The following is a 14,027-nucleotide window of genomic DNA, read 5'->3' as shown; positions in this document are numbered from 1 at the left end:
TGCAGTCTTGGATGTTTTCCTGAAGTGGATCTGAAGGAGTTTAAGAATGTTGAAAGCTGCCTATTTGTTAAATCTCTTTATTTTGTCTGATTTGAAGTTTTTGAAGTTCTTTTCTTTACTTCTTCTATTGGATATTTTATGATACAGCTTTTAATTGTCTGGTTTTAACAGTGGATTGGTCTGTTTCTGTGCTATAAATGTGATTTTTAGGTATGTTTTTAGACTTTTTGTTTTGTCATTATATGTTACTGTAACAGGCCTATTACAGTCTCATGAGAATGGTTTTGGTCAGTCAGTGTGGTGAGCAGAAATCAGAATCGCAGCCCTCAGAACCGTAACGCATTAAAGTGGAAATTTATGACCAGTCATGTGGAAACATGCCTTAATTCCTGTATTAGAGTGTGTGTCTTATACGGATATCTTTATAGTTTTACAGTGTTTTCTGAATGTAGCCAGTGGCCAAGTTCAAGTAGAATTTAGCTAAAATCAGGTTATTACATTGAAGTGTTTCTTCACTGAGAAGAAAAGATGAAGTTTTTCTACCAGAATTTTTTTCTTATTGAGTACTTTCTCATCTTTGTCTGTGAAAAGTTTATATAAACCATTATGCAGAGGCACAATGTAGAATGTGCATCCTGTGAATATGGTAATGTAGACTAAAATATTTTTTTAAGGTGATTCCTGAGTCCTATACAAACAAAAGTTCTCAGTTTCCATCTCTCTTGTTTTCCTTTCAATTCTGCTCTTTCCAAATCTTCTTTTCCCTCCTGCACCCTTCCTTTTCTTCTAAGGATGCTTTTTTGAGGTGAACACATGTTATTGAGCTACACTGTCTCCAAAACGAACAAAAGAGGGTGGGGAGATGATGAGGGGGAGGAGGACAGGGAAAAGATACAGCTGCTCATTTTTAATTTTTTAAACTAGCTTTGAATTCTGTAGCATTTGCATAAGCTTTAAAATAAAAACTAGGGGCTTGACAGTGAAACTCTACATCTTTGTTTTACTGTGTTTGCCAACAAGAAAATGTTAAAATAGTAACAAATAGATTATTTGAATTCTTGTCTAAAATGGTATTGATAGACGTTTTGCCAGATGAGATTGCGTGAGTAGAAGGTTGCCACACCTGTGAAATATTGTGGAAAAGCAGCCAACCCCATATGTTGTTTTTTCCTCTCTCGTGCCAACATCCAAGCCAGTAGAGGGTATATACCTTTATTGCACCTGCTAGGAAGTAGAAATCCTTATAACATTGGGTCTTGTAATTCCTTTCTGTTGAACATGAACAAGCAGCATGCCCTCACAGCAAACAAGGCCAACAGCATCCTGGGCTGCATTAGGAAGAATATTGTCAGCAGGTTGAGGGAGGTGGTCCTGCACCTCTGCTCAGCCCTGGTGAGACACATCTGGAGTCCTGGCTCCAGTTTTGGGCTCCCCGGTATGAGAGGGACATGGACATACTGGGTTGAGTTCAGCGAAGGGCCATAAAGATGATTTGAACTAGGAGTGTTCAGGCTGGAGAAAAGATGACTCGGGGATCTTACCCATGTGTATCAATACCTTATGGAGGGAAAGTAAAACAGGCAAAGCCAGGCTCTTCTGGGTGATGGCCAGCGACAGGATGAAAGGCAATGGGCACCAACTGAAATGCAAGAATTTCCACCTGAACACGGGAAAACACTTTTTGCACTGTGAGGGTGATTGAGCACTGGCAGGGGCTCTCCAGAAAGGGTGTGGAGTCTCCATCCCTGGAGATGCTCAAAAGCCAATGGGGCAGGACCCTGAGCAACCCACTGGCTGGCCCTTCTTGAGCAGGGGTGGATTAGGTGATTGCTAGGGCCAGTCACGGGGAATCTGTGATTCTTGTGTGCCTCTGATTCGGTATTTAGCTGAAATACTGGGCGATGGCAGATACCAAGTTGTATGTTTTCACATATTTTTTCTGAACGGTAATGTTAATGAAATATTATTAACGCTATTAGGGGAAAACCTGTGGTTGAGGAACAAAGCTTGAAACAATGTGTGGAATGAAATGTGTTTGGGGCTTTGTTGCACAACTCTTCACATGTTAGTGAGCTCTTACCCACGTAAGTAGTCTCATTGACGTCAGTAGGACTACTCCTATAAGTGTTCACCCATGCAAGTAAGGGTTGCACAATGTGTCCTTGTCTGTAATATACAAGCATATGGAGCACACTGTTTAATTATCACTTCAAACCCCTTTATTTCAGTGGCATATTCATTTAAATATCTGAAATTATACTGCTTTTCCTAGGCTGTATTTTACTGACACAGAGATATCATTACATCCATTACTATAAAATGGAGCAGAGATGGCATCTCTGAAAAATCATCTTTCCTTCTGTTCATTTACACAGCTGAAAAAAGGGGTGTCAGAAAAAGAAAATCATTCTCTTCCTATGTGTTTTAAATAAATTGGAGTTTCTGATGTTTTTCTGACAGTTTGATGGAGTCAGTACTTTAGTTTCACTGCTTAATTAGTCTGAAGGTAGTCTTTCTTTTCTCCACAAAGACTTAAATAGGGTTTTTTGTATATTTTAAATGTCAAAGTTTAACTTTTTATAATGAGGCATCTTGTATCTATACTTTATAGTAGTACCAAAGGTAAGGTAAAAAAAAAAAAGCATTTTCCAAGATTAATTATTTGGTACTAACTTTTCATATATCAACTTTACTGGTAAGACATCTGCTGTAGCACTTTTGGTGGGGTTGGGGGAAGATCGTGTTGTACTCTCTAACATTCAAGTGATAAAGCCAGAATCTGTGCTACAAAACCTGATTTTTTGAGACTTTTGGAATTACAGACTTTTCTGAAACTGCTGTAAGATAGTGCATATGAATAGCTGGAGTTAGATCTCTTTGGAATTGTGAGATGCTGTAAGAATACAGTGTTATAATTTAGAAAAATGAGCCTATTCTACTTTGTAAAGAGGATAGATGTTACTAATTCAGACTAGTGATACCTTCACAGAGAGATGATCTCTAATGCTGAAAAAATCTTTTAAGGTAATAGTTAAAATATGAAAAGATGATAGTTAAAATATGAAAAAAAACTTGATTGCTTTAAGCTGAAATAAGAAAAGCTGATAGTGGATTTTTTTTAATAGAAAATTCATTAGTAACCTGAAGAAATTAACTGGGAAATGTGCTGAACTCTTCTACAGCTTGAGTCTTTTATTTAAAATCAGATGTCTTTTTTTAACATACACGCATTGGTTCATCCTTCAATTTATTAGGCTTAACGTACAGCTGGCAGATGATACTCTTTGGGTTAATCAGTATGTCAGGATCTTAACAGTGCTTTATATCAGGTAAGAATAGCAAATCCTGATCTGTGGTGCTCTAGGTAAGGTCCTAGTACTACCAAAGTAGAGAACACTCAGGTGTCCAGTCTTGTTGGTAGGTAGTGTGTTATTTGACTGTGTGCAGTTGTTATTTAAACAGTTCTGTGCCCTTGGAAATTGTCCTAACATGTCTGCTAATGTAATTGTTAAGATGAAGTGAGATGCTCCTTTCAGAAGGAAAAACATTCTGTTTCCTGTTTGGTGAAGCGAGACTTGACATTGGCATGCAGTATCCTTCAAGGGAAGTTTCACCGTACTGGATCTTGTTTGTAGAAGTTAAGTAGCATTTTAGTGAACAGCACTATACATTTTAAGTATATTATAAAGCATTTGCAGAACTTTATTAATGGGAGTTCATTTGAAGAAACAAATCAGCAGTAAAATTTAGTAGTAAAGACAATGGGACTACTCTTGACCCAGAAGTTTACTCAAGAAGGAAACTACTCCAGGATCAGGTGTCAAATGGGAGGAAGACATTATGTCAGACAGAAGGTATTATGGGAGAAGTCATAAAACAAGAACTTGGTCACAACACCTCTAACCAAGGGAAGAGTTAAGGCATTCTTGCCTTGTTTAATCATTAGATTTTAAGTAGTTTATAGCTGCATATGATCTTCCCAGAGATTAAATATGTGCAAGTCCCGAGTGTCTTGACATTTTTCATCATGAGTTACGCATGAACTGCGTTTTAGTACTTGTCACCACTAAGTTGAGTATTACTGGTCAGGTGTATTTTGGGCAGAAGACAAGGTATCCTGGCTATGTGTGCCACATAAGAGAATAAAAAAGAACAAATAATTATAAGCCATAATGAGATGTTCCTTATATGTTTACAAATACATTTTTATTTCTGTGTGATGTGTTATTTTTAATTACGTTGATAATTATTTTTATCAGTAACCCTGAGATGATACATCGTTTTCTCTTCAAGCAAAAACTTGAAATTAATTTGACTACAGTTTACAAGTCCTTAAACATGTCTGTATTCCTCTTGTAGCGTTTTGCAGAGTGTTAATTAAATTCCCAAATTTGGTCCACCTGGAACTACCTCAGAGTTACTCCAGTGTGCTGATTAGAACTGGAGAGAAGCTACTCTCAAACCAAGAAAGTAACAGAGTTTGAAAAAGCCCCATACATCAAATAATGGAGAGTATTACAGCATTACACTATATGCGTCCTGTGCAGGATTGTGCCATTCAGACAATCGGAATGTGTATTGATACCCTATGAAAAAGGATGATTCAAATTAGGAACACATTTATCTCAAGCGTATATATAATTCCTTTGGAAAGATTATAGGCCTTTTAACTCTAGCTAATGAAAACTGATTTCATCAACACTCTTCTATGCCATTTTTGCTTTTTAAATTAATATTGAAGCAGTGCTCAGAGCTGCCAGTACTATGCAGTTCTTGAGTGCTGGATTTTGGGAGACACAACCAGCTGAGTATCAGTAGATGTCCAGGGCTCAAGCTTGCAAGAGGCTGCTAATATCAGAAAAAATACTGTGGAAGTTGGTGGGGACTGTAGGCTCTTATGTCCACATGTTGCTCAGCATCTGGCCTGGTCAGGTGCTGAGATAGATACAACCATGTTTTTTTCATCAGGAAACAGGGATTTGAGTTACAGAATACAAGATGAGGCTGTCTTCTTTCTCCATGAATGCATTCCATCTCTGTTTGGCCGAACTGGTTTTTATTCTCTTTCTAGAACTTCAGCAATGCTGCTGGTGTCCTGACTGACATGTTGCATCATGTGCTGCTGTAGCTGCTGCACTTGATTGTGAATGAAACTCTGACCTAAACATAAACAGAGCTTGCAGTGTTATGCAGTGACTGGAGGCTGGCATAATTAGGCATTCATCTTTATATGAAGATTTGAAATGTAGGTGAAGAAAACATATGTCCTTTTTAAATTCCAAAACTGACAGCGTAGTCTTTTTCTGTACCACATTATTGTTTTTCACTGCTAATGCTGTGCACACCGGAACGGCACATTGCCTTTTTTTTTCTAGCAATGCAGGTGCAGTTGGAGTAGGAGGGGCAAAAAAAGTGAAGGGAGTGTCTCACAGATGAGCTTTTGGTTGAATTTTCAAGAAAAGAGAAATGAAAAAGAGGTTTGACCATTCTGATGGGTTCTTGTTAGTTATTGTAGTTTTTGCCAGAGCAGTAATGTCAAGTTTCATGGAGTCTGGGCACTTGGTTGTGTTACATTCCTGTATACTTAAATGGATTAAGATAAAAAGTCTGACTTGAAAAGGATATTCCAAAACTGACTGTGCCTGTGGTTTTGAATCCTGATGCTTTGAACAAAGAAGGGATTCATTTAATGGGATTAATGCTTAATCCAGATGAAGCAATGTACACACATGCCTTGAATGCTTTTGAAAATAACTACAAATATCATTTATAAGGTTTTGTAGAAAGATACAGAGAGGTGATACTTGTGTAAGAAAGAGATGGGTCAAGACAGCTTTGTATAAAGGAGAACAGAGGCAGAGTTGTGTTCAAATTAGCTCTTCTGGATTACTTTCAGATATTTTTAAGGCTCCTTTTTTGTACAAATATGGCATTTATTTTCGAGTTCTGATTTTGAGGAAGTGTTACACATCTCTTCATTTTCATATTCCAAATTAGAAGATTTATTTTAATACTTTACATATTTTTTAACTTGAGGTAAGGTTGTTTTCTGTTTCAGATAATACCTTTTCTGGAAAGTGTTAATCATCGTGATTTGATTTTTCTTAATTATTTTTAATGGCTTGCAGATTTTCTATGTAGCACAAAATATTGTTACTTTGAGAAATTATTACTTTGCCCATATTTACTGTGACTCTGTGGTTACTCTCATTTCAGGGAAGTGTTGTTTATTAAACCAAACAAGCCAATTGTTGTTGCTGAGGTTGGTTGGTTGGCTGGTTATGTTTTTTAACTTAACTATTTTTTTAATGTTAACAGATGGAACATTTACAACATTTACAGTTATTTCCTTTCATCTTTATTAACAATAGTTTTCTTGATAATTAAAGTTCATCCAGGGTTTTTTTAATATTGACCAGTATATACCTTCACAATGTGTTTTCATTGGGTCTTGTCTAACTGGGCAAAAAGTATATCATATACATCAAACACGGTTGCAAGCGCTTCGAGGATCCCAATGACTGCAGTCTTTTAGAGTATACCTAGGATATAATGCTGAGACTCAATAAATATTTGGCCAGCTCATCAATTTTTCATCCATTCTCCCCTGCCTCCCTATATGCCCCCCAGCCTGGGAACCAGAAACTTTAGGTGAAAACTAAAACTCTTGCCCAATTATGAGACTTGATTAAGCTAGTGGCTTTAGAAAAAAGACCAAATATCACAACACTAATGAAAAAATTGCAAGACTTGCTAATGATGTGACTGACTCATGTTGTTGCTAAATGGAGCAGATTTTTAAACACAGCTCTAGGCTTCAATTCTTTTTAGCTCATTCAGTCAGTTCTGCCTTATACTGTGAAGCTGTTTTCAGAAGAGAGTGCAGCCTAGATTGAGAGTCAGAGAGTGGAGCCATTAGTTGATTCGGTACTACACAGGTTATCTTAATATCTAAGAAATGTTTTAAATATTTTAGGCAGCATAAAAATTTCAAAGCAAAAATATAATTTTCAAGTGGGTTTATTTGCCTTTTATTTTAAGGGAAGGCTGCTGGTGGCTGGCTGAAAGGCAAGGAGTAATTACTGGTAATTGGTGTTTGAAGGAGGTCTTGTTTCTTAGTTTATTTTGGAATCCAGCTGTGCTGTATCTGGGATAGTAAACAAACAGTGTGAAGGAGCGTTCTTATGCGCTGGATGGTTTTTTTTTCGTCTGTGCTGGTACACTGCTAGAATTGTTTTTGGCTGTGCATTGTCCAAACCCAGTGAGTGGTGTCCCAGCCAGGTCCTGGAAAATTGCTCTGGAGCAGGGTCAGGCTGAGGATGGTTCCCAGCAGGCAGTCAGCATGTATTCCTGTTCCAGTTTTCCCTCATTTTCATTGTTGGAAGTCAAGAGAGCTTAATAGTAAGGATGGAGGAATTTGTAAGCCACTTGGTTTCAGGTCAGTGAGCAGCCCTAGACATACTTGGTTTACTTATTGGTGTAGACAAACCTACAGTGTTGCCTTGTACAGTGCCATTATGATTTAAACCAGTCAAGTGGGTTGCTAAGATGCTGAGTTTGGTATACTTTGTCACATCTGCTCAAAAAGCAGTTTCTCCCTTAGGATATAAGTGTGTTATACCTTTTTTACCTTTTGTTTTTTTCCAAAGAGCATTTCACTGGCATCTTAAGAGGACAACAGCATCTCAGACTGTGACAGTGTTTACAGTTTCTGTCTCTCCTAAACCCTAACATAGGCATTATGAAGATTGTGGTAATCAACAGGGTGAATGTGAACTCATTTATTACATGAATCTTACTATTCCATAAGCTCTGCCCACTGTTACGCTTGGTTCTTTATTGGTCATTCAAATATGCGTTTCATTTGGAAACTGTCTTCACCCACTTGAGGGTTCGTGAAAAATATTTGTGCCAATACCTGTGAAATTATCTGCTTGCATAGCATGCCCAGCTGCAAGGAAAGTTCCCTAATTTTCAATCACCTTATTTAGTTTTTTGGTTTGTGTTTGTTGTTTGTTTGTTTGTGGGGTTCTTTTTTTTAGTGCTACAGATTTTCTTTTTGACTTCTGGAGCTGTTGGTTTACTTACACTGGGCAGTAGGAGATTTCTCTGTGAATTCACTTAATCTCTTTTAGTGTTTTACACTATGAAATGCTGGAGTTGTTGAAGTGACAGCTTTGTTGGTAGCCAGGCAATCACTAAATCAATCAATCTAGTCCTAGTACACTGTTGAAATATATAAAAAGAAAAAACAGATTGTGGTGGTGGTTTGCAGTCTCTGTGAATAACTATTCCTCTTCAAATAGCTCTACTAAACTTGCTAAATTACCTTCAAATAAAGGTTTGTTTATTCTTTTCCCCTAATTAAATGAAGCCCATTTTTTAAGTATTAATCATAGGACCACTGAAAAGATAATTACTTGTTAAACCAGACTATCACAAATGTTTGACTTCCAATTTTATGTTGAAATTACTGGACTCTGATATATAGTAGCAATATATGTCTTTTCTATAGTTAGTTTACTAAAATAACAAAGGGAAGAAATCCACCCACAACTCTGTCTTTAACTATATATATTTCTGCTATGAATTTTAGTGAAAAAGAAACTCTATCTAATAGATTGTGAAGGAAAAAAAAAAATCAACAAAACCCTCCCAAAAACCCAAAACCCTGAAGCCCAGAACATTCTTATACATGCTTCATTGAAAGCTGAGGGGTTATTTAAAAACAAACAAACAAACAAACACAAGCACCACCACAAAAAACAAAATAAAAACAAATCACCCCCCCCCCCCCCCCAAAAAAAAAAAGGAAGCCAACCAATCAAACCCCCCCAACCCAACCACAAAACACAAACCTGAAATTCTGGTATCCTGTCATGAGCTATGCCAGTTAGATGAACAGTTTGAGACTCAGGCACATGCAAAGTGGAAAAACACAGCTATTGTTTATTTGGTAGAGTGCACCAATACATCATTTTATAGAAACACTATAAGTAAATATAATGTTTTCTGTTCTATCATTTGATTTACCCTTTGCACTCCTAACATCTCAGAATCACTGTCCTGCCAGAAAGATCATTCCCTCTGGCAGTAAATCGGCCTTTGGCTAATCAAGGACTTGCCTGTTGGGTGATGTTTGGGGACACACTGTCTTCTGCCCTCTGCTTTGTGTGCAGCTTTGTCAAGTTTGTATCATCTTACCTTATAATAAATGAGGTACACAAAAACCACAATAAGGTGAAACACTTGCATAAAACCCAGCATTTATTGAAAAGCTGTATTTCAACTTACTATTCAGACAGGGTTAGCCAATGCAAATGCAAAAAAGGAAACCAAACCAACCTTGATTAATGTTTTCCGTGTTGATGATGAATGAACTTTTAAAAACAAAGAGAGCAAGAGAGCAAAAAAAGACCAAAGAGAGCATTTCAAATCAAGATGTACAAAGAGGACCTAAATGGGTGTGCTGGTCAGGAAGAGAGGAGCTGCTGAGCTTGCACAACTGGCAGACAGCCGGAGCTGTTTCTTTGCCTATGGTTTGTTCAGAGGGAAATGAAAAAAGGGAGAGATTATCTGATACATGTGTTCTTTTGCATGATACTTTTATTATTATTTTCATTATTTAATCACAAATCCAGAACAAATAATTAATGTGTGTGTAAAACTGAAATGCGAGTTTATCACTTTAAAATACGAACACGTGGGAGAAAGGTGATTTGAAGTGAGTGTGTTTAATTGAATAGGATGTATGTGTAAATCAGGAAGGCAAACTCCAGTGTATAGAAGGAATGAATGAACATTCAACCCAAATTCCAGATCCTTCCTTTAATTCCCAGAGGAATTAGGTTCATTCCAGTCCTTCTGTGCTTTCTGACCTGCTGCATGCCAGGCTGTTGGCCAGAATTCAGCCCTCCCAAGTGATGGTCCCCCATGATAACTTCCACAGCTCTGTCAGACTGGAGACAGGTTCCAGATACAAGAGGCAATGCTTTCTGAGGATGCATGGAAAGAAACAGGGGAGCTGTTGTTTGGACTTTTTCAAGATACTACATTTTTCTTAGCTGAGCATATTACAAAATCATATTAGTTACTCTGGTTTTCCAGTATGTGAGGCGATACCTCTGTTGGCTGAAAAATCTTTCATGTGGCACATGTGTACTTGTTTTTAGATGCATTGTGATCTAAATTTATAGACTTTCACCTAAGGTTAAACAATCAAAGTAGTGGGTGCTTTGTTTTGTTTTGTTGTCCCCACACTGTTAGTCTCCTGATTTCATTGATTTAGAAAGCGCTTTTTCTTCTTTACTAATGAAAATCAGGATACTTCTTTAGCTCTCTTAATTCATCTGATCCAGGTCTGGAGATTCTTGTAATGAAGTAGGAATGCTGTTATTCGCGTCTGTGGTGTCCACTGGGACCTGCTGCCTATATGGATTAAGAGTAAAATGGGCATTTTAAGGCAGGTTTAGGCTGATGTGGTGGGAATGATGTGTTGCAGTTGGTGTGGGGAGAGTGACATATGGCTGCACTCTGCAGGCCAGAGCTGTTGCTTTGTGTTCTGGTATTGCTTCTTGAAGGCTTTTATAGTAAACATTTGTAAGACATCTTAAAGGTTATAGTTGTTGACTACCATTTAAATTACACTGTAGCTGTTTTCAGCATGTTCTGATACTGTGTGAAGCATAAAATAGGAAAATTGATCTTATTCGATAGCACAAATACCCTCCAAGAGAGGTCAGTGTTGCTTGGAGGGGACTTACTCTTCTGTCTAACCTCGCCTTCTTTTTGTGGAGAATTTACACGTATGTTTGTATACACTCAACCCAAGAGGAAAAGACTTATGTAGTCATTAGAGCGGTTGTTACTCCTCTTCCCTCAGATCTCACTAAGGCCATTCTACTGGGCGTGCGCGCTTCCTTTGTGGCAGCTCAGTCCGTCGGGGCGGCTGCACTGCGGCCCTCCCTCAGGCAGCCCCAGCACTCCAGGGCTCACCTCCCTGCGGCCAATGCTTTTATTCGGGGCATTTGCAAAGACTATGATCACACTGTAATTATTTTTTAACTTGGGAATGTATTTTTGATTGTGTCTGGGATCTGAGATGTCTGAATTTTGCTTCTTGAGATGTGTGCTGGCATTTTCTTTATGTTGCAAATATTGTAAAGGCCTTTTACCTACAATTAGTTTTATTTTGATAACTCAATTACTAAGGCATTGGAAGCATGCATGTGAAAACAGTTTATATTTCTAAAGTTACTGAAGTAAATACAGTATTTAAAAATTGCAGTTGATTTTGATGTTCTATAATAGTTTTTGTTGCTTTTGCTGCCACTTGCAGTGGAAAGACTAAATTTGATGGTCTACAAGAGATACCAGTTCACTTTTTAATCTCCTACCAACTATTCCTTTATCAATATGTCATCTTGCATATCTTGGAAATAAGTAATTTTAGAATCATAATCATAGCAATAAATTCCTTCGTGGCCATTTTTCTTAGGGAATATTTGTGTGTACTCCTGCAGGGGACCTTTTGTACACAGTATCTTGTTGGATATGCTTTGCTTCTGCTATTTTCTATATGACAGCTCATTTTTTTAATGGGATATTGTTCTATCTGGGAGGAGACAATTTAAATAGGCATGTATTCCATCAGCATGGTATACAAAAGGATGTTGATTGTTGCTGGCATCTAGGTGTTGTTTCATGCAAGGAATTTCATGCCAATAGTGTAATCAATTAATATTCTCTCTTTCAGGTTTAACGGATGAAAAAGTGAAGGCCTATCTTTCTCTTCACCCCCAGGTACTGGATGAGTTTGTGTCAGAAAGTGTAAGTGCAGAAACTGTGGAAAAATGGCTTAAAAGGAAAAATAACAGACAGGAAGGTAAGTCCATTTTATTTGCGATTAATATTTAGCTTTGAACAGCTCAGCTCTTATTTTTACCTCTAAAAAGGAAACCTAGTTTTGGTAAAACTTGACTGTTATAATTTTTATACCTAGGTTCCACCATTTTTTAAACGCCAAAAGAGGTTAGCTTTCTTTTTTTTTCTTTGCCTTAATCTTTTCAACTTGTTGGCATTTCTATTTTGGAATATACTGGTATTTATTTTGGAGGTTCTTTTTACCCATTTTGAGTTACTGTTCCCATCAATCTGTAATATCTTGTACATTAGTGTATGTTTTGAGAACGTAATTTCATCTTCTTGGATCTTGATTTGGTAAGTTTTGAATTAAAATTATGCAGTACATACAGGATATAAGCTGGGTATATAATCTCAAACATTCCTATTTGCAACATGTATTAAGTCAACTTTAGGTATGAACGTTGACACTGAGGCTCTTTAACAATCTCTTGAATTCTGGGGGTGTTTCTGTCAGGTTGCTTTAGGTATAAGCCATCACCGACTGCACTCAGAAAACTTTCTTATCAGTTGACTTGGGTTGACAATGACCGTAAATTTTGCAATTATGTTAAATTTTGTGAGATTGTATGCAAGCATAAGACTCATGCAATTCTAACAATGATTTGGAATGTACCAGGTAAGATGCAAAAGAGGGGATTACCAAGAAGATGAGGAAAGAAACACAGATTTTATTCTGCATGTGCATTGCTCTGTGGCTGATTTCTAAGTTGCTTGGTGTTTAGGTTCTGGTGATAATTCCTATTTTAAATAAAGGGCCTGTGGCTACTCCCTAGGCAATAACTCTGTGTTTTCAGAAGAATTATGGAAGAATAAAATGGTGGGCAAGGGACAGAGAAGGCTATATCGTGATAGGCTTCACCACCAAAATCTACGTTTCTGATACTAAGGTGATATATTGTTCTTGGTTTAAAGAGGTTACCTAATAGAAGAGTAACAGTATGTAGCAATAGACCACCTGTTTACTACTTTCTTTATGGTTTACAAACTGCTGTACTGTAAGATGACTATTATTATAATCCATAAATGTAATCAGAAAAGCAGTGTTATGAATCAAGAGAATAAGTCATGACAATGTTTTTTGTAGACAGAAAAAGTACTTTGATGTTACCAGAAACAAATACTACTTATTTCAAAGACTTATGTTCATGTGGAAATGATTTTTTTTTTTCCTATGGTGATTGAAATCATTATTAGAAATCATTCCTTGTTTGAAATACCGTTTATGGGTCAAGGATTTTGACGCCAAAACTGAATGAATGCTTTGGATAGCATTTCAGCCTCAAGAATCTTATATTGCTGAGTTGAATTTATGAGTTACTCAAGGTTTCCCTTTATTTGGGAGGATGTAAAAGTGCGCTTGTGAAAAGTGCTCATACATTTTTTTAAAGCCAGTTGCAAAAACAAAGTAACTGCTGCCCATTGTCTTAGTTAAGTTTTAACACTAATAGCTGCATTAGTGTGGTTTGTCAATTGTTTTCTTAAAATTTAAAACTTCTTTTTTATGGCTAACTCTACACAAACTGTTGAATTAAAAGTGTCAAGCAATAGTTATGCTATCATTATCATTCAGCTTCATATCTGTTATCATCAAGCGGGTCTTTCGGCCTGCATTTCTGCTTTCCTTGTGCTGACAGTAATCTTTAAGGTGGCCGTATTTATTACACTAAAGACAGTTAGGCAGATGTGGCTTTCGTAGTGTATTATTTTTAGATTAAAATAAGCAGAACCAGATTTAAGACTACACTGGCAGAGTCAAAAAGAGTAATTTGAATGCATTTTGTTTATAAAATGAAACAGATGCTGATTAGCCTAAGCTGTGATTTTCTTCTAGAAAGATAAAGGCTATAGCCAAATAAAATGTCTCTGATAACAAAACATCTTAATTTGTCAGATTGCAACATTTTTAGGAAAGAGACTTGCTAGATGATTTACTTGGTTTACATTAGATATGTACAAATCCTACTGCCAGTGAAAAATGAGGAGGAGAGATGGAACCAGTTCTTTTGTTTTCAGCATGGATCTCTGGTGACTTAAAGTGAACACGTAGCCTAAGTCACTTTACATCAACAGGGATATAATTTTCTCAGTATCTGTCTTGCTTT

General features: G+C 37.0%; 1 protein-coding gene across 1 annotated transcript in view; it reads left to right on the top strand.

The window, feature by feature from the left end:
• The window catches only part of PDE10A (phosphodiesterase 10A), a gene marked incomplete at both ends in the record, with an annotated part of 183,429 nt that overhangs the window by 63,410 nt on the left and 105,992 nt on the right, over positions 1-14,027 (top strand). The window contains one exon of the mRNA XM_080341577.1: positions 11,756-11,884. Coding sequence (XP_080197703.1) covers positions 11,756-11,884 — 129 coding nt within the window. The remainder of the gene's footprint in view (positions 1-11,755; positions 11,885-14,027) is intronic.

Source organism: Nesoenas mayeri (genome assembly GCF_963082525.1).
Source record: "Nesoenas mayeri genome assembly, chromosome: 3".
NCBI lineage: Eukaryota > Metazoa > Chordata > Aves > Columbiformes > Columbidae > Nesoenas > Nesoenas mayeri.
The sequence above is the reverse complement of the archived record's forward strand: the minus strand, read 5'-3'. Positions and strand labels throughout refer to the sequence as shown.